The sequence below is a fragment of the Mesoplodon bidens genome (genome assembly GCF_964165515.1).
Source record: "Mesoplodon bidens genome assembly, chromosome: 13".
NCBI classification, from domain to species: Eukaryota; Metazoa; Chordata; class Mammalia; order Artiodactyla; family Ziphiidae; genus Mesoplodon; species Mesoplodon bidens.
The window spans coordinates 89,041,785-89,069,195 of record NC_138169.1 but is presented as its reverse complement, the minus strand read 5'-3'; the positions used below and the strand labels follow the sequence as shown (position 1 = coordinate 89,069,195).

Sequence of the window (27,411 nt, the reverse complement as noted above, 5' to 3'; positions counted from 1 at the left end):
ATAATTACCTCCTACATGTTCAAGAAGTCAGAGGAATGAGTTAACATGTTAAGAAACCAAGCTTCTCTCATTAAAGGCTGCAGTGTCGGGACTGAAACACTCCAGAGCCACAGGGGGTTGGATGCCGTGGAAGAGGACGCAGCACGAGAAACTGAGGAAAGTGAAACAGAAAAAGTCTGCAGAGCTGAGCGTTGGTGGACTGTGGACCGACTTCACGCAGCCTCATGTGTGTGATTACAGCTGCGGAAGGAGAGGTAGAAACATTGGACAGATCGTGGCTGCCATGTTCCACTTTTGATGAAAACCATAAAGCCACGGATCCTTGAAGCTCAACAAACCCCGAGCACAAACGACACGCATGTGAGGGCAGAGGCGGCTGAGGATGGGGGCTCACACGCCCCACCTCCCACCCCAACAGATGCTCATTAGTGTTTTTCCTCCTCCTTTTTGGAAAAAACGAGGAGTGGCTGCCGAGGACAAATGTGCCCTGGTAATTAAGGTCATGACCACGAGCTGCATCCCTGCAGCCATGCGGAGGCCACGATGCTCGAAGACCTGTGGTCACAGCCTCCAGAAAACAGCAGCTGCTGGAGGATGGAAGATTCTACGGGTGTGTGTGTGTGTGAGGGGGTGGTCTGCAGCTCTGTTTGCAGAAGGGCCCTGTGGCAGATTCCACCGTCAGCAGGGAGGTCGTGTGAAATGCCTGCAGCAGCTCCGTTCTTTAAGAAACAGGGTGAGGGCCTCCCTGGTGGCGCAGTGGTTCAGAGTCCGCCTGCCGATGCAGGGGACACGGGTTCGTGCCCCGGTCCGGGAGGATCCCATATGCCGCGGAGCGGCTGGGCCCGTGAGCCATGGCCGCTGAGCCTGCGCGTCCGGAGCCTGTGCTCCGCAACGGGAGAGGCCACAACAGTGAGAGGCCCGCGTACCGCAAAAAAAAAAAAAAAAAAAAGAAAAGAAACAGGGTGAGGCGCTTTTCTCCGCTCTTGGAAGGTGGACGTGTGACGTAAAAGACACACGTGTAATCTGGGGCCTGGTTGGCACCACCTGAACAAATCAGACTCACAGGCAGAGGCCCCAGTTTCCTGGCAGGAACCAGGACAGGCTGATTCCACCCAAGAGGCTGTGGTGGGCACGGGTGAGAGCCGCCTTCTGCTTGGGCATCAACGAACACTTAGTCATCTTATAGTTAGCGTAATTTTTTTTGGCACAGAGAATTATAAATACAATGTGCTTCACCTATGTGATTCCAAATTAGGTTAGTGATCCAGAGTCTGTCTCAGGGACAGCTAATCTAAAAATTGAACAAGGGAAAGCAGTTCTTCAAAAAGTAAAACACAATTACGATACTACCAGGAATTCCACTCCTAGGTGTGTACCCCGGAGACCTGAAAACAGGGGCTGGAACAAACACTCATATACGAATGTTCAGAGCAGTGTTACTCACGGTAGCCAAAAGGTGGAAACAGCCCAGATGTCCATCGGCTGATGATGGACATGCAAAGTGTGGTCCATCCACACAGTGGATGGTATTTGGCCATGAGGAATGAAGTTGTGATAAATGCCGTGATGTGGATGAACCTTGAAATCACTCTGCCCCGTGAAAGAGGCCATGAAGCATCCAGCACGTACAAATCCACGCACAGAATTCACGTCGTTCCCAGGGGCTGGGAGAGGGGGTGGGGAGTGCCGGCGCACAGGCACAGGGTTTCCTTCTGGAGGATACGGGTGGTGGTCACACAGCACTGTGAAGGGACCAAATGCCCCGAGTTTTGCACTTTAAATCGGCTCATTTCATCTTTTCTGAATTTTACCTTAATTGAAAAAAAAAGTGGAGCAAGGACTTCCCCCACATCCGGCCCTTTTCTCTCCGCTTCAGCCGCTCCGGTCTTGCTTCTTTCAATTTCTTCTCCCCAAACACATCAACTCAAATGCAGTTTATTTACTGCAACGCGGAACGTATTTCTGGAGGAATATGTAACGAGGGTGGCGCAGAGACCCCCTCCTTGCAGCATCGCTGGCTGGGGCCAACGGCGGGGAGTCACGGGACCAGAAGCTGCCGGGCCCGCGGGTCCCTCCTCAAAGCCAGGGCAGGGCCCGCGCATCCCGGGGGGGCGGGGAGGGAGCGGCCTGTCTGGGTCACAGGGTTGGGGGGCTGCAGGAAGCCTTCCAATCAGCCGGGGACCAGCCTCCTCAGGTCAGGGGCGCCCTCGGACAGAGAGGGGTGCTCCCATGGCGAGCTCTGCTCGGGCTGCGCTTGGTCTGACGTGTGGCAGATTTTCTTCACGCTGCCCCGTCCTGGGCTGGGGCCGGGCTGGAACCGCAGGCAGCGCGGGAGGGGGAGAGAGGGGAGGTCAGCAGGGCAGCCCCTCGAGGCTGCCCCGCTTGTCCCGTGTCAGCGGCTCTGGGGCCGCACCTGCCCGGGCTCCTGCGGGGCCGAGGTCACCCCGGACGTCGCGGGCGGGAGGTGACCCGACGCTCCGGGTCTATATGCCTGAGCAAAACACAGTAGCTGCCTGCCGGAAACGAGCTGGTGGGTAAGCTTTCCTTATTTTTCAAGAGCAACATAAACACAAACTAAGTAAATGGGTTTTCGCAGAAGCCCAGCCTCCTCTGCAGAAACCTTCATTTTATAAATGTACATTTTTATTCCTGGAATATAAAATGCTGTTGTTGGGAATGGGGGTGGGCTTGTAAAAACTCACTTTGAAACTAACAGCCTCCAGCACATTCTTCAGTGAGGCGGAGGGGAGTTCTGCCCTCCTCTGCGCCCCATAGGCTCCGGGATTCCCTTTGGGGCCCAGCTCTCCAGCCGGACCTGGGGGCTCGAGGGCACCTTGTCCACAATCTCCGCCAGGCCCTCTGAGTGTGTCCCCGATTCCCCAAGCTCCCGTAGACCTTATCATTGGGTTCCCTTCAAATACGTCGGCACAGAAAGCGGGCTGGGACAGTCGGTTGCTAACTGCGTTGATGAGATTCTCCTAGGATTTTACCTCAACCTGTAAACCTTCTGGCCAGAGAAACAGGAATTCTTGCGTTTTGAACGTCCCGAATGCAAAATATTGTTTCCACAATTCAGGGCACTCATCCCTGGAGAAGCTCCAGGTGCCACCCTTGCTTTATCAACAACTAGATGCTATTCTCCCACCCAAGCCTGAGGCAGGGGTTGGGGGTAGGGGCAGGAGGGTGCTGCAAGCAGCAGAAGGAGACGGCAAAGCCAGGCGGCCACTCGCTTTGTCCTGTGGCGATGGCGGGTCTCCCGTGAGCGTGCCAGGCCTCGCCAGGCTCCGTCTCTGGGCAGAGATGCTGATGGCCTCCCCGACGTGTAGGGAGGAAGGAGACACCCCTCACACCGCTCAGCGGGAAGCCCTTCTTACAGACACAGAAGTACACGGATCTACAGCAGAGAACGCGCTTCAGAACAGAGAAGGATTTTCCAGGCGTGGAATGAATCACTCTCAAACTAAGATCGTCCAGCAAAAAAATATTGCTTTATTGGATCGATTTTCTAACTACAAAGAGAGCTAACACAGTATCAAACACTTCCTTTCCATAGGACAGTCTCCCGAGAAATGTCTCATGCAACTCCTAGGAGGCTAAATGCAGGGCAGGGCTTCAGGCGGGAAGGCAGGGTCATATGTACACGAAGCCATATATCTTCAGCTCTTCACAGTAATGTGCAAATGTTACAAATATGGCTTTCAGATTTTCGGTTCTGTGACTTAAAAAAAAAGTAAGACATGATCGTACAGAAGAACATTTGTAAAATAATTCTTTCTGTGGGAGAGCGCTTTCCCCACCAAAACGCCGAATCTGGTGACAGGACTTGTCACCTCCCCCGAGGGTGCGATTCGATTTGCGGAGTTCCAGGAGGGGGGCGTGAGTTCCTAAGGCACAGTTATCAGGTTAAACATGTTTCGTTAAACCATGCTTTTTGGTTACGTGCAACGACAGGTCACTGCTAGCAATAACGCGTAATAAGCTGTGAAGGGTACAAAATGCAGTAGTACAGCTCACACTAACCTATCTGGTAACAGTAACTAGTCTGGAAACACACTACAGTCACCACATATTAAACGCTGTTTTTGGTTATCGTTTCCTTAGATGAAGCAGAGTTATAAGGCTTCTGTGAAATAATCATCTTACAGCTGAACAAATATATTACACTCCTTCTGTAACGTTATTTATAGTTTCTTTCCAATTTTGCCGTTTGGTAACAGACGGTATTGTGGACGCACCTCTCCCGGCTTCTAAAGTGCTTGGTTAACTGCAGGAGATGAAAACACACAGGCCTCCCGGGGGTTGGGTGACGCCCCCTCGGAAATGGCTGGGAAGCTGGCTTCGGAGCCTCAGGGGAATTTTCCAGAATGGATACTGGTTATTGCTGACATGGACGCCCTTGCTGGGCGAAGAGTGAGTGTCACCACCTCCGTTATGTTCATACATAAATATATGGCTATATATGTACACACATGCAAATGCAAGATCCATCCCGAGACGGACCGAGTTCTTTTTTTGTCCAGTAACCTACCTTGTGCTATTCAACTTACCTGTGCTATGTTCGAAGCCAGATTAAAAACAAAATCCTAACATGCTATAATGAATAGCCCTAAGGCTTGAGTAACACAGGGGAGGGAAGGCAGTCATGAAAGAGCTGAGATGACACCTGGGAAGAGTTCTGAAATGCTCCGAGTAAGGCAACAGGATTGTATAGCACAGCCCAGGAAAAGGTGAAGGAAGTAGGAAGCGCGTTAGGTTTTCCTCACCAGGCCCGGCTCGCCAGTACTCTCTTAATGTATACATAGGATAAAGCCTCAGGACGAAATGTCTTTACAGCTTTTGCTCCTACAAATACTCTCCGGGTAGCCAGTTCAATGCTCAATTCCATGATGCCCTGCTGCTGCGGTCTGCTTAAATAAGGCACTTCCAGTATGAAACGCAGGGGTGCCTGAAGGGTACGCTGGGGGTCAGGCTGCCACGTCGGGCTGCGGTCACGAGGGGAGCATCACGCGGCCTGTCTCCTGTGCTCCCCCTACCCACCCGCCTGCGTTTCCTTCTTGAGATGACCTTCCTCCTTCCTTCCTTCCTTGAGCTACTTCTTTGTACGAATGATCTAAGCCTTCACGAAGGTGGAAGTTCCGAGTGGTACCAGGTGCGAGTTCAGTCTGTTGACTCGGTTGTCACCGTCAAATCAACACCACGCAGCTTCTGAGAGTCCAAACTGCCGACTACGAGTGGATGCTGGCACTGGAGAGGTCGTTCCGTATGATCTCGTTTACTGCAAGAAAACAAAAACAGAGCGCGTTAGCGCGACAGGACTCTGCAGACGAGCGTACATAAATCACCAGAAATTCCACCAGTCAGTTAGGTTCAGCCTGTGAAAAGGTGGCCCCGGAGGGTGAGGAGTCCTGAGCCGGGAGGACACAGCTGCCCGGGAGCCGGCGCTGTGATTCCAGAGACCAGTTAGGCCTCGGCCTCAGGGCCTGACGACCGACCCAGGCGCCGGTGCGCAGCCTGGGCTCCCGCAGGTTTGCGAAACCAAAAGATAAACCCCGCGGTGGAAGCACCCCGGTGAAGTCCACGCCCCGTGGGCCCCTGTCCGTGGCCTCGTGGTCAGACAGGCCAGGGCAGCTCGGGGAGAAGGGCTGGCCGGCCGGGCCTGGGCCTCCCTTTGTTCGGGGCTCTTCCTTCACGTCTGTCCCGTCGTTCGTGTCCACGATCGGCCTGTGTTTTTTGGCAGCCGGAGGGGAAGTGAGAGGAGCTGGCAGAGGCCACGGGAGTGACCTGCACAGCATCTGCCCCCCATCGCGGCACCAGAGGGGGAAACGCTGCCCAGAGGCTGTCACCACCGCTCGCGGGGCTCAGAGGTGGGGACGTGCTTGCGTCACGGAACTGCCTGGGCTCCCTCTGCTGCCAGATAAACCGTGTGTTTCTGCAGGGCCCCCGCCCAGCCAGGGGCGGCTTCCTGGAGCAATTAGTGGAGTGCGTTTCCCGAGCCCACTCCCTTCCCTGAACTGCTTTCAACACCCCCCCCCCCAACTATTTTTAAGAATAACAATAATAAGGCCCAGCGGGGGAACCAGGAACTGTGTCACGGGAACTGATAACAGAACGCGCTGGCCCGGGTTCAGTCAGGAGCCCGCCCTGCGGACCCCAGACCCGGGCTCCTCCCGAGGGGCCACCGGCACGCGGGAAGGGGGCGCCGGGCAGCGGCCTGCAGGGGCCACGCCTGGACCGACACGCCGCCCAACGGGCACCACACGTCCTCTGCAGCCAGCCGTGCCTCGCACGGTAACCACCAGGGGGACTGCGCTCACCCGGCCAAGAGGCTCCCCGGCCACCAAGGAGGGCAGGACGAGGCCCAGGGCGCGGGCAGCTCCGGGGTGGCGGGCCGTCTCTGCGCCCCTCGGCCGCCCGGGGCACGGGGTGGCGGGACTCGGGCCACCAGGACCAGAGCTCCTCTCCGTTTCCTCCACGTCACGGGTCCAGCCTCTGTGTCCCTAAGAGGCACAGGCCCCGTCCACACCTCACAGAAAGTCACCATGAAAGAACATTCTGACAAAGAGCACTCACACGTCCCGGCCTCTTCGGGGCTTGGTCTGGGTCAGGGCAGGCCGCACATGCACACAGGGTGTGTCTGTCTCAGGCCGAGTGTGTGGAATGTACTAGAAAGATACAGGGCGTGTGTGTGTGGTGGGGGGGATCCACACACGAGGTGTGGCAGCACTGGCACCACAGAGCCCTGCGCCCCGCACTCAGCAACCGGCGGTTTACAAGGTGCTGCCGTGGCCACCAGCTCACGTGTCCTAAAGCAGCCTAGGCCGTGGGCCCAGTGGGGCTTCCTAACCTGTTCTGAGAAATGTGAAAGGTTTGGGGCCACACATGGGCCAGCGTCCCTCCCACCGGGTGGCAGGTGCTACTGGGAGGGGGGAAGGGAGGCGGCGGGGGCACTTCCACCCAGGAAGACAGATTAGCAGTGAAACCCCCAAAGCAGGGGCGTCACGGTGGGAACAGTGGTGAGCAAGGTCCCACGGGAAGAGGGGGGGGGCGCAAGGTCAACCACACCACACGGAACTGGGGCTCGCCTGCCCACTCAGGGTTAGGACAATGCAAGTCTCACAGCAGAAATCTGATTCCAGTAAGACCAGCAAGGGGTGGCGGAAAAATGACTGAGGAGACACTAATGATGGGGATTGAGAGGGAAACCTGAGAAGCAATAATGAAGGGAATTGGAGGGAGGCCTGAGGGGTAATAATGAAGGGAATTGGGAGGGAGGCCTGAGGGGTAATAATGAAGCGGATTGGGAGGGAGGCCTGGGGGGTAATAATGAAGGGAATTGGAGGGAGGCCTGAGGGGTAATGATGAAGGGAATTGGGAGGGAGGCCTGAGGGGTAATGATGAAGGGAATTGGGAGGAAGGCCTGGGGGGTCATAATGGAGCGGGATTGTGGGCATGTCCTGAGGGTACCTCGTGCTGTGGATCGAGAGGAAGACCCGAAATTAATAATGATGGGGACTGGGAGAGCTGCCTCGGGGGTAATAAGGCAGCAGCAGAGTAGCTGCGATACTTTTAGTTACTCAGGGTTATGCAGACCACAGGAAAAATAACATCTGTTTGACAAGAGAAAAGGGGAAGGAGCCTCAGAAGTGGGCTTCCCCCTACTACCCACTGGGGCACCTGAACCTCGGAGGGGGCGCCCGGGCTGGTAGGAGTCGGCGCCATTGCTCGGTGTGTCCTGGACATTCTGGGCCCAGACGCAGGCCATGGCGTGGCTACTCTCTGAGTGAGGCTTGGCCCTGTCCTCCTTTGGCCCCGTCGGGAGCCCTCAGGAGAGCGGCACGGGACGCACCAGGGGAGCCGAAGCTCTTGCCCATCACGGTGGGCCAGTGGTGTCTGACGAGCCTCCCTGAGGACAACCTGTCAGCTGGACCCACTGCTGTCCACACCTGGCAAGGTCAGGCTGGAGTCACAGGGTTTCATTCCTTTTAGAAACAGACTCAAGAACCATCCCACACGCACAAACAGCGTCCAGCATCTTCCCTGAGTGCCGCGGGGCCTGAGTCGGGCAGCTGCCCGAAGTGATGTTGGACGGCCAGGAACCCCATGGCAGATGATGCTTCACACAAGCATCCACACGGCTGAGGGTGGACGCCCAGACCTCACTCTCTTCCACAGACACAATCTGGGCAGGAACCCTGTAGGGAAGCCATGACGGTCCCATTTCACAGATGGATAAAGAAAGACCACATCAGGGAAGGGCTGCTGAGGTGGAGGGGCCTTTGACGGCGGGTAAAGGAGCAAAGCACAGGGTCCTGGGGCCCCACCGCCGCCCGGCCACATCCTATCTTCCCTCCGTGAGGTCATGGGTCCGAGCCCGTATCAGTCCCGGCCACGGGGTTCTGTGTGGGTTATTTTGGGGGTGGCTTTCTCTTTGATATGGTTGTGCCGATGACACCTACAATTTCCCACAATGTCTTCTACTGATAATTTCCATCTTCTTATTCAGCTTTTCCACCGACACAGAGGTTTTTTTTTCTTAACAGAAGTATTTTGAACGGCAGGTAACATGTGACCCTCACGGATCGTCAGGAACCTGAAAGAGGAACCTTTGTTCTGCTTCACGTCAGATGTCCCTGCAACAGGATGTGGTGAGCTGTTATACCACAATTTAATAAGAAGGGTTTTTTCCCTTATATTTAATTTTTCTCTAAAATGCTCCTAAGGTGGAAAAGTCTTGTTTTTTTTTTCTAAAACTCATGTGGCAGTTTGAATTGTTGTTTCAATCTGGGGTATGTACGCAGGGTGTATGTGTATATCTGATACACACACACAAATCCACCTCTCTATATAAATCTGGAATTGAGAGAAAAGGAAGTTAGCATTTTTTAAAATACCAAAACTAACATGTACAAAGTACAGGCATAGCTTTTCACCTGTACTTGCATGACATTTGTAAATATCCTTCCTGACACTATAGAAAGATGTCTCTGCTATTCATAAATGAGCATGTAAATTAACTCATAAGGTGAAATGTCCTTTTTAAAGTAAAATATTTGTACTTTCATATCTGAGTTTCTTCTTTTGACCCCCGCTTTGAGAACAGCTGATGCCAGAGCTTCATGTTGTAGTGAAACATCCATGGTTCATCTCTTAGGTTTCACGCGTGGGTTTGGTGTGACTATCTTGAGAACAGTGCAAACCTAAAAGGAACTGTGAGTCCAAACAGTTTTTATGTATTTCTCCCCTCTCAACGCCTAACCTTTAAGCAAAGTGCTCCTACGTTTCTGAATGCTAAACTAAGGATCTCAAGACAAATCTTAAGGACTGAACAAACCACGTATTTACCCAACACCTACGCAGCCTTCGGTGCTCATTTCTAAGCCCTTGTATGTACATGATTCTTCTTGATTCTGCAACAACCCCTCGAGAAAGTCAAGGCAGGCAGTGTGACGATGGAGGCTTGGCCAGTGGGAACGGGGTCACTGCCCTTGAGCGACAGGGGAGAAGCTGAGACCAGGACTCGGGGCCGCCCTCCTCCCCACCTGCACGCACCGCGGGTCTGGGAGCTTCCAGGCTGCTCCCTCCCGGCTCCATGGGCAGATCCACAGGGCCGGCGTGAACTGCTCTTTCTCAGTGCTTACTGGGAAAGTCGGAAAGGCGCAGGGGAAAGGTGGATGGGCACAGGGTCTCAATGATCCCGACAGCCCAGCCCTCGGGACCCGTGCCTGCTTGTCCCCTCCTCCTGGGTCTGCCCCCCACCCCCAGTCACTTCTGTCCCTGGTCCTCACGTCCTCCGCTGCGAAGCCAGTCAGAAGACAGACGCGAGGGGAGGCGAGGGCACAGTCACTGCTTTCCTTTTCTGTGCACATTCCTCTTTCAACAAAACAAAACATCAACACACCCACCAACCACCACATACTCACAGTGTTGTGTTTGAGCTAAAAAGACCTTTTCTTTCAGTCATTTTTCCTGTATAGCTTTTACGTGCTTCAGAAACTTTTTTTAAAAAAGGAGGACACGTTGCAGGTGACCGAGGACTATTTCCCCTGCCCTGGAGGAGCCACACGCCAGCAGCACGACCCCGGCTCTAAAACCGACGGCAGATGAGCGGGTCAGTATCAACCTGTTGGCGCAGGTACCAGAGCCAGGAGGGGGCATGCTGGCCGCTGTCTTAGCAACATCACCCCAATGCCGCAGCAGCGCCAGCTTGTCACACGAGCAGCCCGGGGAGGCTCTGAGAGCTGCCCCGCGCTGAGGGACCTGGCGAGCGTCTCACTCTTCTCTTCTCACTATTCTACGCGACTTGACTTGGTTTTCAGATTTGACATCCGAGCAGCAGTGGCCCGCCGTCAGAGCGCGCCCCTGGCTTGCGGGGGCCTCTCACCCTCCCAGCCCCGAGGCGGGTCCTCACAGCCAGTGTCACAGCCTTATGGGTCCCAAGACTTTATCAGCAACCGTCCCGCTTCCCCTACGCTAAGTGAAGCATGACTACGATGGAAAACCCAGGGTCCTGACACCCAGCAGGTCCCTGACACCCCAGGAAATACAGGACAGCACGTGGCCAGAGTCAAAATATAAAGCAACCCCTACGGAGCGACAGAAGCCACAAGAGGGCTTCAAGGCGGAGCTGTTTTTAAAGATGGCCTGGCCCGGTGTCCCTGGGCAGCACCTGGGCCCTGGCTCCTCCGACGCCAGGGGGCAGCCTCGAAGCCAAGCACCCTTTACTTTTTCAACTTCTCTCAGCCCTAAGTTCTTGCCGTGTCCACGTTGTATGGTTCAAACCGTCACTCAGAGACGCGTGAGCAGCCTGTGACCTTCCTTTAGAAAACCTGATACAAGGCCTTCGTCCCGAACACGCTGTGGGGAAAGTGCTGGACAAAGGCCACCCGGGTCCTGTCCTCTTTCTGCCTCCGAAGCCCCCGTGAGACTGTCCTGCCCCTGTGGGGCCTGGAGGTTTTCTCTGTGAAAACAGGAGGCTTGACTAAGGCCCCTTTCTGCCCCAAGAATCAGAGAACTCCTCAGTCATGTCAGAGGGGGAAACAGATTCCTCCTGGGTTAGAGTTCTATGTGCTGGGAAAGGCATGGCCCCCGCATCCTCCCAGCTCTGGGGGGCAGCTACTACTCTGATTCTTATTTTGGATGGGACCAGAGAGGGCAGGAGACGCACCAGTGCTCACACAGCGGGGACGGCAGGGGCCTCCCTGGGGGGGCAGCCCGGGCAGAGGGGCTGGCGACAGGGCAGCCCCTCGGTCTGTCTCGATGTGGCAGGATGGCCACTGAGAAGCCTCCATCGGCGGGCTCGCCGTCCTGCATCAGTAAAGGGAAGAGAAGTGCTTTAGCACCTTCCGGTGAACTTTCAATATACCGGCTGTCGGAAAAAGAGAAAACGACTGGGCGTGTGAGTGGCAGCCGCCCTGGTCTGAAGTTAATGCAAAGTCTGGGTTCAACCACAACACGCAAAGCGGGATGAGGGACAGGGCCACCTCAACTCTCTCAGTTTCCTTATTTCTGACAATGTGTGTGTGGATCCCTTTATGATCAGAACCAGGATCTGTGTAGGTTTTTCAGGTTAATGAGAACATCAGCCGTGTCCTTTTGCCGGGCACAGAGAATCGGCAGTGTTACTAGTCTTTCATCGGACACAGCTGTGTGTGACGACCGGGAAAAGCAATGGGAGAGCTGCCTGTGCCTGGCCCCTGTGCCTGGCCCCAGGCTGGGAGCGGGCGGTGGGTTCTGTCCCTTTCCCTTGTCGGGACCCCAGCAGAGACGTGGCCCTGCCTGCGGGCTTGGGGAAGGGAGGGCCAGGAGCAGCAGGTGCTGGAACGTTCCAGCCGGCCTCCACACAGACATCATCCTGGTTTCTCAGGCCTGGGCTTGGGATTAGAGAATAAGAAATCTAGTTCAGCAGTGTTAACCTAGCCACACTCGCTTAAAAAAAAAGCTTCCTTAACTCGGGTAAGGACCATACTTTACAAATAATACCTTTGTGTGAATTCAAAAAAAACCATATTTGTTGATATAGCTTATCACATTAGCCATATTCCATGACTACATACTTAACTACACACAACACACTTTAAAGCATCTTTCTCTTTTCCAACAGTTATGTTAGTTCCAATAAGGAAATGAATGGTACTATGATTTTTAGAAAACTAACAGTGTTTATCTACTGCTGCTTAGCAAACTAGCCAGCCCAGCAGGGGTCCTGTCATGTTTTCCATTTCTGGCTTTACAACATTCTGCGATGCTGCCTTTTTACGGAGAGAACTATTTCTTTAAAGCATCAATGTCCTTTAAACAAGAGCAATATAGGGAACAAGGAAGGTCTTGGCGATTCCACTGCCCCGTAGAGCTCTGTCCCCGTCCCCGTTCCAACACAGCACCACATGCTGCATGAGGTACCACGATGCTTTCCATCAGAGCTCACCACCAATTAAACACTCCACATAAATACATGCATGGCACAAAAGCAACCGTTACTTGCCCACTCCATTTTCCTCCGAGGGACAGAAAAGTGCGTATTCTTCCAGAGGACAAGTCATCAAAGACATTTTTATTTTTAAGGGAAAGCCAAAAGAGCTTTTTGAAGAGCAAAACAAAACAGGAAGGACATTCTTTCCCATTCCTATAACTAAAAGATGATTTTAAAAAGTATTTGCTAACTTTCCCAGAAAATACACCTTTGGCTAAAGTTAGTATTGTAACCTAAGAGGATGATAATTTAGGTAGACGGAAGTAAAGATGTCTCAGGCCAAATCTCTTCTTAAAGAACTAACTTCTAGGAAGTCTCCAGATGCCATTTGCTGTGCTAAGCCTGCAAATCTAATGATTCTTGGATAAGGAAGCCCTTTGATGGTGGCTGAGAATCCTAATGCATGTAAGGATTGTCACTGCTGTGACTTTGTCACCGCTGGGACACACGTGCCCCCAGGTGATGGACACACACCGTCCCCGTTTGCACTGTGCATTTACACTCAGTTCTCACTTAGGGTAGCAAAGTGGACGTGAGCTAAGCCGAGATTCAACACGACTAAAGCTGCAATTCAGAGATCAGGGCACAGCCAAGGAAGCATGTGCTCCGGTGCCACTGGCGGGGTGGGGGGGCGTCAGCTCAGGTGCAGGAAACGTGAGGTGGTGGCTCCCGTGTGGGTGTTTAGCTTCTTGAGAAGAGGCGGCCTCCTGGCAAGTCTGCCTCCCCACAGGTGGGCCCGGGTCAGTTGTTTCCCAGGTCCAGTGGCCTCTGTGTCCACAGTGTGGCCGCATCTGGTCCACCAGCAGCCCGTGCCCACCCCCATCGGGAGGCGCCGCCTCCGTAAGACTCTGGGCTGAAAATGGTGATTTTGCCACGAGTGCATCACAACTGCTGTAATTCTGAAAATGCAGAGTTGCAACATCACGAAAATCCTTTTCTGCTTTTCTGTTTTTTTTTTTTTTTTTCCAGAGATGCTTTGTGAAGCAGTGGAAAATAAAACAGTTTCTCAAGTTTCATTAAAAAGTGAGTCTCGTGTTACCTCGGGTGTCCTGGACCTATTTCAGCCTTCACTTATTTTTATCTTTTTAATCATAATAAGCCACTGCCACGGGGCCTGCTATTTTTGGAAGGAGAGAATGGGACAGCGGAGGGACTGGATGACAACAAGTCACGGTTTTAATAAAATATGACCCTCCCAGCTGGATGCGGGCTTGGCTCTGATGGACTCCATTGTTATGTGGAGCTGCCAGCCATTAAAACAGAATAATTGTCCTACCTCCGTGGCTGCTTCCTTATTTAGCCTGAATACACCAAATAATGCAAACGCCCCGCGTGGAAACTCCAGGGCCCGTGGGGAGGGGGCGGCCACCTGACCGGGAGGGTCCCCTGGCTCGTCCCCGGGCCTCCCACTGGTGTGTGCCAGTGAATGCTTTCCATGTGACCAGGGCCATTATTTTATCTGTGCCAAACTCACTCTGCTTTACTCGCTGGGGTCATTAAATCACCAACAAGCATTTTTCCAGGGCCTGCTTTGTGCCGCTAGAAAACACACTGCCCCAGTGATGAAATTCCTATTCCAACAATTAACAGAGCTGGATAAATAACAAATTTAAAAGCCCTCTTTAATTAAAAAATAAAATAGATTAAATGGACGCGGACAAGGAGCCACCGTGGGTTGGCAGGTTTGCCCCCTGTCACCCGGCTACGGGAACACAGGTCCTGCTCTGGCGGCGGGCACATGACGTCAGGGCACCCTAAGGCCCAAGACACACACCATGTGGCTGGTCTTACTTTGTGGGGTGTCAGAAGGGACAGTGAGGTCAAACACGCCCCTCTGAGTCTGGGACACTTGGGCCCACCTGGGACCCGACCCCCCACCTGGCGCCAGTTTTGGTCAGAAGATGCTGCTCATGAAGGAAGCACAGGAAGACCCTGGGTTCGCAGGAAAAGAAACCACACCTCAAAGCTAAATGTGACCTTCAACTAAACCCTCACCTCACCCAAGCATCATCAGTAGTTTTGTTAGGTGTGATCGTGTAAAAAAATAGCCATTTAAAAGGACGCCTGTAGGACTTCCCTGGTGGCGCAGTGGTTAAGAATCCGCCTGCCAATGCAACGGGCAGCACAGGTTCGAGCCCTGGTCTGGGAAGAGCCCTGGTCTGGGAAGATCCCACAAGCCGCGGAGCAAGTCAGCCCGTGCAACACAACTCCTGAGCCTGCATACCACAATTACTGAGCCTGTGTGCCACAACTACTGAGGCCCGCACGCCTAGAGCCCGTGCTCCGCAACAAGAGAAGCCACCGCAATAAGAAGCCCGCACACCGCAACGAAGACCCAGCGCAGCCAAAACAAATGAAAAAAAAGAAAAGGATGCCTGTGTCTGAGGGACACAGGGTGAAAGACGTGAGTCCGGGACTGATTTTTAAACGTCTCGGCACGAGGTGGCAGGTGCAGTGACAGTGCCATACTACCCCCTGCACCCGGCCTTGAATTAGGGTGAGGGGCTGGGGGACCCTTTATGCTATCCATTCTGCCCCAGCAGACATCTGGAATTTCCATAATTCAGCAACAGCACCACGATCAGAGAGAAGCTGGGGATGGGCTGGCTCAGCATCCATGGTCCCGTGGCGACGGGGGTCAAGAGGGCCCTGCGCTCTGCCCGGCCATCACCCCTCCCTCCCCACCCCCGGCCAGGCCCCGCTGCCCAGGCCGGGTCCTCGTGCTGCCCAGGGCCGCCGTGCTGCCTGAGCTGGGAGGATGCCAACGCTTAGGCCCACCCAGACCCACTGAACATTCTAACTAGATCCCCAGCGACTGGATTTGAGCCCACAAGAGTCTGGGGGGCCCTGGGCTAGTTGGGGGATGGACGGGGGGCAGACAGGAAACCTTCGGTACCACAGAAAAGATTTACCTTAAAGAGAATTCTCCAGAGCTGCTGCGTAAAGCCCACGCCTACACCCCTGTGGACAGAAAAGCACGCTTTTCTCACCTTCAAAATATTCTAAACTATCGTTCAAATCGTTGAGAAGAGATGCTGCACCACAGGCCCCGGGCAGCCCAGGGAGGGCGCAGCTGCGCTCAGCCCCTGGGAGCAGCCCGGCTCCTCCGGGGCGTTGAGAAAAGAACTAAAGTAGCACGCAGAGATTTTCACTTGTATCGGTATAGTTTGCAGGCGATACTGCTTTTAAAGTAGAATTTTAAATTGATATTGGTGTAATTCCCCGTTTCCTAGACTGAATTCCTGCAAGACCACCTCCACTTAGGGTGCACAGGCCGCGCGGGGAGGGGAGAGGGCCGCGATCCGATGACCGGGCCGCACTGTTTCCTGCAGGGTCGCGCGAGCGTACCATCCTCCGCCGTCCTCCCCGCATGCGCGGGGTCTCGGGCCCTCCAGGGCCGCGCGTCTGGCAGGGCTCCGGCTCTGCGAGTGCTGAGACCGCAAGGCCTCGGCTGTGGGGAGCAGACACCGCCCTGGCCCCGTCCCCCGTCCCTGCCCAGGGCAGCACTCGCCCTCCGCGGCTGCGGAGCACAGTCCGGGCGTGGGTGTCGTCCGGGCCCGGCATCGTCGGGGCGGCTCTGGAAGGACAACTAAGAACTTCGGGGCCCGGTGGCTCGGGGCGAGGCTGGCAGCGGGGTGCGGTGTGGACACCTTGGCTGTTCACAGGGCGGTGACTCCAGTTCAATTTCAGCAAAAGGTTCAAACCGTGGCCTCGGGAGCCCTGCGCCCCCCCGCGCGCCATCAGGGGTGCGGGTGCACGCTCCCGGCTCCCATGCCGTCCCTGCGGACTCAGACACGGCTGCCACGCGGCAGCAGGGTCCCGGCCTTCTCCTGGGCTCCACCGTCCGGCCCGAATCTTGCCGAGCCCCGCACGGGTCCTGAACACGGTGGCCGCCCCGTCCGCCCGCTCGCACGGGTCGCCTGAGCACCAAGCACCGCTGCCGGCCAAGCGCCCAGCGCCCCACCCGCGGCCGGCGCTAGTGGGCGCAGGATAGACGTCACGGAGGGTGTGCAGGGCCCGTGCCTGCAGCCCACCTGCCCCCCGGGCAGCCCCCTCCTCGGCCGCACCCCTGCCCCAGCCCCCAGCCCCTGCCGACCGCTCCCCCGAGACCAGATGCCAGCCCACTCCCGCCGCCGCCTCTGTGCGGCCAGTCTGCCCCTCCCCACGGCTCCGAGCCCTCCTTGAGGGTCACACTGTACCGCTGAGTGCTGACAAAAGCAACCGACAGCAGAACCTGTTTGCTCACTCGGTAAAGATCTGAACAGAAAAACCACAGATGGTGTGAAGAAAGTGTGCAATACCAAGCTGGCAAATGGGTCAGAACTCCTAATTTGGAAAACCGGCCGACAGAGAGGGAGGCAAGGAATCAGAGAATTCGGGCAAATGAGACGGGTCCCATAATCCTCAGGACCTACTGACTTTGGAGTAGGGAAAAGGCAAAAACCAAGCCTGCATTTTTGTATTGATTATCCAATTATGAATCTCTACAGAAGCTATTCCAACACTGCACATAATGAGTAATTCATCAAAGTATATTAGGTGCCATGGAAGTTGCCTTCAGTATAAAGGGCCATTAAGTTTCTTGTAATTGCACATTACTGGAGCTTTCGTTAGCTCTAAATCAAATCAACAGGACCAGCATGCACGCACTCTAATCGACTTTATGTAATGATGCCGCGCCCCTGGTGCTTACCAAAACGAGAAGCCCTGCCCCAAGTCCACTTCTCAGCCTGAGGAATGGCACAGCCACTTCTAACGACACTTGCAAGAACAAGCAGGACAGTCACCTGCGTCTCCCTCCTGAACCCGGAAAGGACGCACAGCCCTGTGGACTGGGGACCACCGGGGGTGGGGGGCACCAGGGGCACATCTCCATGGGAAGGGTCTTACAGGCTGGTTTCCGGAGGAAGTTCTATCCATTGACCGCTCCGGAACTCGACAGACGTGGAACCCAGGGCTGGAAATGTGTCCTTCAGAGGCCTCATGCCCAAAGACACTGCATTTCCCACGTGAAACAGAGATGCCAGTTGAGGTAGAGAAGACAGCCCCTGAGGCTTAGCTCCCATCTCTCCTCCTCTGAAAAGTGCTTCCTGAAATGATCTCTAAGTCCCTCAAACCTAAAAGCAAGAGCGCTGGAATCACCGGCCTCCGTAATTTACTTGGCAGCTAATCGGGTACTGTCTGGAGCCCTGCTTTGTCATCTTGAATTGCTGTTTATATTTTAAATACTATTTAGCTGTTTAACCTGCTCTCCCTGACCCCACTCTAACTTCCCAGGGGTCAGGAGTCTGATCCAATCACGTGTCTCGACAGCCCTGCGATGCCAGAGCAGAACAAGCAATCTGCAAATACTGGTTGGGTTCTGTCGTCTTTGAAGGTTGAATTAATCCCTTCCAGGAGCCTCACCAAGGCTGAGTCTGGGCAAGGTCTGCCCCACAGGCCTCAGAGCACTTGTTGCCCAGCTGTGAAGTTACAACCACAGTAACTGCACATCATCTTCCTGTCCCTGGGGCGGAGCTGTGTGTTTGGAAATTTAGCATTAATTCCTTCTCTGTTTATCTAAATTTTATTTCTGAAGAAGCCTTGAAATATGTCCTTAGAAAAAAAGAGAAAGAAAGAAAACAGTACGTAGAGAACAAACTATGTAGAACATTGGTTCACAGTAAGTGTCAACTCAGACTGAAGATCAGTAAGGCCTTATGGTGGCACCTTGAGGGGTCATCGCTACGCCTGAACCGTGCTGGACTTTCACGTAGGATTCAGAGTGCGCTTAAGGATAAATCAGGGGCCCATTTCCGTCACAGGGCATGAAGAGATCCGAGATGTGGTGACAGGAGCCTCAGGCCGGGAGCTGGGGCTCTGAGCTCAGCACCTCCCCTGCTGGCCACCGTCCCCTGCTCCGTGAGCTGTCGGACAAGCTTCCTAACCAAGAGCACAGGCAAGACGTTTATCAAAACACTCTGTGTATTTAGCAAGCCCTGGTCCAGCGGAGATCACTGATGCAAGCAAAGGGATGAAAACTCCTTAAAAAATCCCAAAGTGTCTGTAAAATTCCCCGTGGTGAGCAGGACGTGTTTCTAAATCCAGGGGGTCCTCTAACCAGCCATTGACAGTGAAGGGCTCCGTGAAGGAATGTCATCCTGCATTTTTAAGTCTCCTCCTCACCTTCCTACCACTTAGTAAGTGCTGGTCGCCGCCTGCGGAGCGAGGCTCGCGCCCCATGGCCCAGCTCCTGTCCGCTGTGTCGCCATGTCCCGGCGGGGCAGGTAGGAGCCAGGGGGTCTGGGTGACCCCAATGCCGGCTCTGAAGACTTAGCGACGGTGGCGATCGGACAGCTCCAGCTGACTGTGGTGGCCGGTGGATGTCGGCCTGTTATGAGTCAGAGGTCGTGAGCCGACCTGGCCTTGAAAGCAGAGAGACACAGGACGCCATGCAGAAGAGGGCACGGCAGGTGAGGGCAGGGGTGCGATGCTGGGGAGAGGCTGCCCGCAAGCCCAGGTCAAAGCCCATCCGCAGGGAGCCCACCCAGCTCGTCACATTCATCCATCGCGGAGTTTCCATCCGCATGTCTCCGTGCAGCTCTGTGATTCTGCAGCGTCACGGCAGGAAACTGCTCGCAGGATGGAAAGCTGGCGTGTGATCCAGTGGAAACCACCGTTTCCAGCGAGGGAAGGACGCGGTCACAAGAACATCGCAGGTTGCAGCTGGGGGCGGCGGCTGCTCCGCATTTCGTGGCCTGGATAGCGGACGAGCTCTGAAGGATGATGACCTGTGCTCTCAGCCGCTGCTTTCTGTCCAGCCCGAAGGCCGAGTTAACAGACAGATTCTGACAACAGGATTTGAGCTCTTTCCTCAAACTAAAGCGCATTAAAACTGCCTGCACAGCACCCCGCCTCCAACGCGGACCAGCGGCCCGGCCGCGGCTTTTCCAGGGCGGCTGCAAGCGCCCCTGCCGACGCCAGAGCAAACACCCGGGTGACGCCCCGCGCGGCCACCTCGCTCCAGCCACATCCACCACCTCTTCTGCTCCGACCGGCTGCCAAGAGGAAATCACTCCGCTGTGCTGGGAGCCTGCGAATCCCAGAAAACAATCTTAAATCCACAAAAAGAACTGAACTTCGCTTCTCCTGAGCCGCCCGGTTCCATTCTGATTTTTATTACAATGTCAACAAGAGTTTAATTTGTTTTAAAGTTTAGGTTCTTAAATCTGAGTGATATAGGGTAGTTTACAGCTTGCTGGCAACAGCTACTGTGGAAAAAGAAGGAAAGTGCATATAAAGGCGATTCTAAGTTTGACGCTGTGAAAGCAAGGAGCCGTGCCAACAGCAGCACACGGCAGGCCTTCCCCGCCGGACAGCGGCCCCGACACGTGGCCACGGTCCGTGTCCCTCCCGGACCAATCTCGCCCAGGGACAGTAATTAGGAGGAAGTGCCCTGAAGTCTCATTTCTCTCCCTAAACACTCGAGGACGCCAGCTGTCTTACCTGGGGTCCTCCCTAAAACCCGATTTCAGAGAAAGCCCTTGAGGGGGAAGGAGGGTGCTCCCCCGACCCCTCACCGGGTGACTTGCTCATTCCCTAGATTTTGGTCCCCGAGCTGAGGAGACGCCGCACGTGTCTGCACAGGACGCTCCGATCTCCAACGCAGTCAGAGGCGAGATGTCAGCTCCTGAGGCCTCTGCTGGGGCCCAGCTCCCATCTCTGTTGAAACTCTCTGCAGAGACTTGAGACTAGCCGGCCAGCCAACCCGCCTTATGGAGAAAGGACGGGGCAGGCCTTAAAACAGGGCTGTCCCCGGAGCCCCGACCCTCGGCAGGGCAGCAGAGGGAGCCGTCGGGCCAGCGGTTCACAGCCGAGGCCCCCGCGTCTGCTGCAGATGCGCCCCCGGCGGCATCTCCCCCTCTTCCCTCCTGCCAGGCCTCTGACGAGCCTGGGGGAATCACAGACGTTTCTAGCTGTCGCCCAGGGCTCTTCCAGGCACCCTTCCTGCGTATCTGAAATAACAGCAGCTGTGGGGCCCGATAGGGCCGAGTTGGGGCAGCCTTCACCTCGTGGGGAGGGAGGGCAGGCTGGGGCCGATAAAGCCCCCCAGGCCCCGGCTTAGGACGGCATCCAGCACTGTCTACCGCTGCTTCCGAACAAAAGAAAACTGGCCACCGGGTTCTGGGAGCGATAAGCATCCGCGTCCTTGGGGAGGGGGGGGTGGGCCTGGCCCGCCAGCTTGGCTTATTGTCCCAGGACCAGGCCGTGATTAGTCGGGTCCCCCGGGCCTGATAAGGGCGGATGTTTTAAAAGGGGGAATAGACGTTCTTTGTTCTTTACTGCGTGGAAGAGTCCACGTTATAATCTAGAAGGAAGGAAGGACGCTGTGTCAAAATTCAAACTGAAAAAGGTAAAGGGACTCAGGATTCTGTGTGCCCAGACTACGTGAAGAACCCACGTCACCCACGGTCGGCAAACGTCCGCGGTTGGTCCTGCATGCGGCCCACGTTTTGATAAAGAGAATCCTTAATTTAACTAAACAGTTAAGTAACGGAGAAGCACACACATTTTTATTCCATGAGAGAAGCTCTGCCTTCAGCATTATGTTCGTGTCATATAAAAATGGAATTAGAATTTTCTCCCAACACCCCTGAAAGAGGGCTGCGCATGTTCCACATACAGAGGGAAACACGCACGACACACACAAGCCTTCACTTCAAAAGCACCTTTCTCCTTCTGTGTTTTAACAAAACTGGACTTAATGAACCTGCATGAGAGGTCAGACCTAGAAACCTCCCCAAGCCAGGCCGCCTGCTGCTCCTGGAGAGCTGCCTTTCTGGACATCTTCATGCAAATAGAACCATAACACATGGTCTTTTGTGTCTGGCTTTTTGACTCGGTGTAATGTTCTCAAGGTTCATCCATGTCCTAGCATGACTCAGTACTTCATTTCTCCTTCTGGCTGAATAATACTCCATTGTATGGCTATATCACACTTCTTCTATCTATTCCCTAGTTGCTGGACATTTAGGTTGTCTCAAATGTTTAGATATTATACATAATGCTGCTAAGAACATTTGTGCGCAAGTCTTTGTGTGCACATACATATGTGTTCATTTCTCTCAGGTAGATGCCTAAGCACAGACTTGTTGGGTCTTAGGGCAAATGTATGTTCACCTTTTAAGACACTGCCAAAGTGGCTGCACTGTTTTGTATCCCCACCAGTAATGTGTGAGGGTTCCAATTTCTCCACATCCTCTCCAAAATTTGCCATCGTCTCTGTTATTTTTTACAGCCACTCTAATAGGTATGCAATGGTATCTCATTGGCATTCCCTAGGACTAATGATGTTGAGTATATTTTCATGTATTTATTAGCCATTCATATACCTTCTTTGGAGAAATGTCTATTTAAATCTTTTACCCAGTTTTTGACTAGGCTTTTTGCCTTATTACTGAGATATGTGTTCTTTGCATTTTCTAAATATAAGCCCTTTATCATACGTTCATCTCGTAGGTTGTCTTTTTTTGGACATGCTGCATGGCTTGTGGGATCTTAGTTCCCTGACCAGGGGTAGAACCCAGGCCCTGGCAGTGAAAGCACTGAATCCTAACCACTGGACTGCCAGGGAATTCCCTTGTCTTTCTTTTTCTTAATGGTATCTCTTGAAGCACAAAAATTTTGAATTTTGATGAGGTCTAATTTATCAATTTTTAAATGTTACGGACTGTCTTCTTGGTGTCATATCTAAAAAAATCTTCGCCTAATCCAAGGTCTCAAAGATTTTCTCATATGTTATCTCCTAAAAGTTTTATTGTTTTAGCTCTTACATTTAAGTCCATGATCAATTTTGAGTTAACTTTTTCACGTAAGGTGAGAGGTAAGGGTCTAAGTTTACTTCTTCCAGTGTATCATTTAAATGCTTTTTTTGGTCTTCTTTTGTTTACTACATATATTCTTAACATTTTCTTAGTTGTTCCTCTAGAGATTACAATACACTTAATATCTATTTCAGATTAATACTTATTTCTAATAATATATAGAAACTGTTCCAATATAGCTTCCTTCCCATCTCCTTCCTTTCTACTATCACTGTCACACAAATGACATTTTTATATAAGCCCATCAGCACAGTTTTGTAATTATCGTTTTATGTATTTTCTTTTAAATAAGTTAGGAGAAGAAAAGTTTTCTTAGAATGCTTATGTTGTTTTTTTAATTATGTAATTATTTTTACCAGTGCTTTTTACTTCTTCATATGGATCTGAGTTACTGTCAACCTGAAGGGCTCCCTTTGGTACTTTCTGTAGGCCACGTCTGATGGCACTACATTCTCTTATGGTATCTTTGCTTACTTCTCCTCTATTTTTAAGTCTAGTTTTGCTAGATAGAAACGTCTTGGTCACCAGTCTTTTTCTTTGAGCACTTTCGAGGACGCTGTCCCACGGCCTTCCAGCTTGCATGACTGCTACTGAGAAGTCAGCTGTTGATCTTTTTGAAGATTCCACCTACTGTACCTGATGACTTGGTTTTTTCTTGTGGCTTTTAGAATTGTCTCTTTTTCTTTGACTTTTGACAGTTTGGCCATGATGTGAATCTCTGAATTTATCCTACTTGGAATTTGTTGACTTTTTGGGATGTCTACAATGTTTTTCTTCCAATCTGGGAAGATTTTGACCATTATTTCTTCAAATACTTTTTCTACCCCTTTCTCCTCTCTTTCTGGATTCTCATTATGCACACATTTGTATGCTTGATGGTGTTTCACTTCTTCAGTTTTCTTTAATCTTTTTACTTTCTATCCCTCAGACTGGATAACCTATTGACTTTCCTTCAAGTCTGTTGATTCTTTTATTCTGTTGGCTCCAAAATGTTGTTCAGCCCTTCTAATGATTTTTCATTCTAGTTATTGTACGTTTCAACTCTAGAGTTTCTACTTGGCTCTTTTAGAAAATGTATCTCCATTTGGTCAGACATAGTTGTCCCACTTTCCTTTAATTCTCAAAACACAGTTCCCTTTAGTTCCTTGAGTATCTCTATGGTAGCTGATTTACTTTGCTATGAAGTCCAATACCTGAGCCCTCTCAGGGACATTGTCCACTGCATGCGGGTTGCTTCTTCCCCTGTGTATGGGACATATTTTCATGTTTCTTTGCATGTCTCATAACTTTTTGGTTGAAAACTGGACATTAGAGATAGTACACTATAGCAACTCTGGAATCAGCTCCCTCCCCCACCTCCCCCATCCAGGATTTGTTGTTACTGCTGGATTCTTTTTTTCCCTTAGTTGTTGCTTATTTGATTAGTGACTTTCCTGGACTAATTCCATAGATTCTGTAACTCTGCAGTGTGTAGCTGCTAAGTTCTCTGTTCCACTTTTTTAAACAAGTCTTGCTTTTATTTTTAAGCCTGGCTTCCTAGGGGTCACCCTCAGGTTAGCATCCTTCAAGGATCAGTCAGGTTTCTCTGAATGCCTTGAACCATTAGGCCTCCCCGTTTTGTCGAGGAGATATGTGTGCAAAGGCCGCCTCTGACGTGCCCTCAGTTCACAGTCAGCCTGGGCTTCACTCCTGCTCGTACAGTCGCAAGGTGAAGGAGCCACAGGTGAACGGCTGGGCCCTCTCCTTGCCCAGGTCTTCTGAGCGTGCACACACCCACATGCATGTGTGTGGTCTTCCTGAGTGTGCACATATCCATGTGCACGTGTGCAGTCTTCCAGAACCCCGGGAGCATGTCAGGGCTTTTCAGAATCTCCTGTGGTCACCTAGTTTGGCCAGGCTCCTTTGCCCTAATTGAGATCACAGCCTTGGGCAGCTTCAGTGAGCATGATCCCAGCCATCTGCTATTTTTTATGCTGCCCTGGGAACGAGGCTTTTCCAGGGAGCTTCACGACCAGTCGAAGGACTGACTGTGCTGTGGGGATGGGTTTGAACAGAGCCCCAAAGAGGCCAACCTCCTTCACTGACAGTGAAGCTGCTGGCTTTTCACGGCTACACTCCATGGAGCTGGGGACGGGGGATGGGAGTAGCCCCAAATTACAACACCACAGATCCCATGTTCGTTACCAAGGTCCAGTTTCCCTTGAATAAATGCTTTTCAGTTTTTTCTGCCTCTGGTTAATGTTAACACTCTGGGATAATTGATTTGAAAGTTTCATCAGTGTTTTTACTGCTTTTTAGGGGGTGCTCTCTCACTGAGGTCCTCTCTCCACCATTTTGGAAGTCCTACCTGTCTTCCAGTCCTTCTTGGGTCATCAAAAGTGCCTCAGTTAATAACCAGAGATTCTCTGATGAAGAAAAAAATATACCACACTTCTCTTTGGCTTGCAAGGCCAATTCATACTTGAAAGCTAGACTTCTGAGCAGGAGTCTTTGCTCACTACATCTCTAGTGGGTTAAAAAAAAAAAAGCTCAATAACACAGCTCAACCTTGAGAGTAGAGAGACAGTGTTGAAATCAGGGCTGGCGGATCAAGGTGGTGTCCCTGGTCCCGTCACTCATCAGCTGTGTCCTGAGCAGGTCGAGTGACATTTCTCTCTAAGCTTCAGCCTCCGTCTTTGTCAGCTGGGGCTGAATCGGCAGTTTTGTCCACTCACAGGTTTGCTGTGAGGCTGAATATGTCAACAGAGACTATATGTAAAAGTCATTCTGGAAAGAGCCAAAGGCCACACACAGGTACTATTTTCGCCATTTGGGTTTTCTGTGTGCTGGCAATGATGTGTCAGGTTGGACTGGGAACAATCTTCTCAGCTCTGACGGGAAGATGGTTACTCCAATACCAATTATCCACGTCTTCTCTGCCTGGACGTGATGGACGGCTGTACCAGGCACTCTCTGTCCCTCAGGAATCCACATGAAGAGGGCGCTCTTGTATCAGGGGTCACTTAGAAGTGCCACGCCACTGACCCTGTGCATGGCGCTCCAGGGCAGGGCCGCCACGCGCCTGGCTGCTGTCGTGGAAACACAGGCGCCCCGCAGAGCGAGTCGTAGCCCTCTGTGGCCCTGGTCACCACTCTCCCCAAAGAGACGCCAAGCCCTGATGGTCCATCATCACCTGGGCTTTTGAATGTGGCTCCTGTGCTTCTGGACACCTTTCCTTCTGGCTTCGTGCTCTGGTGAACACAATACAGCCGTGTGCTATGTGCTGGCTCGCAGATCTGAGAGGATCTGTCAGGTGTGCTCGTTCTTCAGCGAGAAAGCGCTTTGAAATGTATGGCATCAGAGAGGGAAAACTCAGAGACCAGGCCAAGGTTGTGCAACCTGGTCTGAAACGGAGACGGGGCTGATTAAATCCCCCTGGAAAGATGCTCGCCTCTGCAGAAGTATTGCCACACTGGAAAACTGCGTCACAGTCCTGACGCACTCACTTGCCAACACTCTCCCACCCTCACAGCCTGCCCGAGACTGGAGACGACGCACCACAAGGAGCCCGAGTGCCCTGCACGCAGCCAGGTCTGAGCGCCAGCTTCCGTCGCCAGTGTTTCCGGCACCAAGTAGGCCTAAGTGGTTCTGGTTCCACAAGACCTTTCTAGCTCTTCCCTCCACTTTCTCCCCTGTTTCTTTCCCTCCAATTAAGAACGTCAAACAGCTCTCCCATCTACAGAAGGAAATCAGCTAAGACCTAGGATTAAGGGAGAAGGTGAATATTAGCTGAAAGCAAACCACCAAATTCCCCTCCAAGTGCACAGAAAATAACTGGGCTGGAGAAGACTTGATTAGAAAGTCAAAGCAGTCCACGCTTCTAGCTAGCGTCTACCTCCTGCAACTGAGAGGCGCCCCGAACCTTGGACACCTAAGCTGCAGTGTCATACGAGCTGCAGGAGACTCTCAACATCCTAGCCTAGCAAGCTGTGTCCCCGAGGCCAGAGGCAGTGCCCTATTTATAGAGGCCCTTACTCAGCGGACACCTCAGAGCAGTCCCTGCCTTCCCCTCCTCCTCCGTGAGAGGCAGATCCTAACGGCTGCTGCCCTGCAGCGTGGCCGCAGCAGCAGGCACACACCTCTCAGGGCGCAGCAGACGCGCAGTGCTCGAGCGCTGCCCGTGGCGGGCTGACAGTGGTCGACCGCTCCCGCCACGCACTGGTTGTCGCTCGGGTCCACCTGGTCGGGGACGAGGCGGAGACTTGCGTCCAAGCCTGCACACCGGTCTGACCCACTTGGAGGCACAGCAGCCCTGGAAGCTCAGCCCCGAATCCCCGTATCCCCGTGCACACGGACTCCGGCGCCCGGGAGGCACGCACCGCCGCCGGGTGGGCAAAGCGGAAGTGAGCGGGCGGGGGCTCCGCTCCTCCGGGTGGCGGCTTCAGCCCTGACCCTGGTGCACTCCACCTCGGGAGATAAAGCCTGCAGGTCAGCACGCCACCAGCATCCACTGCCTCCGGTGGCACCCCAGGGGCCCGGACCTCAAGGACTGACCCTCAGGAACGGCGTGCACGGCTGAGTGCGTCCTCCCGCCCCCGGGGAGCAGCCCGCGTCTGCAGTGTCAACAAGCCCGTGCGGCTGACCTGCAAGGCAGGCTCTCTCCATCATCACCAGGCACGGGGAAGGCCTCAGAGCCGGGCCCTGGGCCAGGTTAGCAAGACTTTCCATGAGGAAAGCGCTGCGTCCGCCCCCAGAGCAGCCCAGGCTCAGGATAGAAGGGGGGACGCGGGGGACGCGCAGCCAGACGCGGGGCAGACACGGTCCTGGCCGCCTGCTCCACCTGCTTGCTGTTCTAATGACATCTAGACTTGTGGAAACCCGAGAGCCCCTGCAGGGCACCGAAAGGGCCGACTGTGGCCGAGGCCGCAGGGTGGGCGGGTGGGCGGGGTCGACGCGGAGGGGCTGCTGCGGTGGCAGACAAACCGACACCCCGGGAGCCATCGCTTGGGTCGCAAAGGGGGATCCTCATGTCAGCAAAACAGGGCCCCTTCACGTTAACGCTGGCTGGATAAGCTCTGCGAGCTTCAGGGGCGTTCACAA

General features: G+C 53.4%; 1 protein-coding gene across 4 annotated transcripts in view; it reads right to left on the bottom strand.

The window, feature by feature from the left end:
- Window positions 1-3,469: 3,469 nt before the first annotated feature.
- The window catches only part of NFATC1 (nuclear factor of activated T cells 1), a 101,884-nt gene continuing 77,942 nt past the window's right edge, over window positions 3,470-27,411 (bottom strand). For 3 of the 4 annotated variants that reach the window (XM_081252764.1, XM_081252767.1, XM_081252765.1), the window contains exon 10: window positions 3,470-5,275. In XM_081252764.1, the coding sequence (XP_081108890.1) occupies window positions 5,226-5,275 (50 nt within the window). In that variant the 3' untranslated portion in view covers window positions 3,470-5,225. The remainder of the gene's footprint in view (window positions 5,276-27,411) is intronic. The other variant, XM_081252766.1, reaches the window with a different exon arrangement.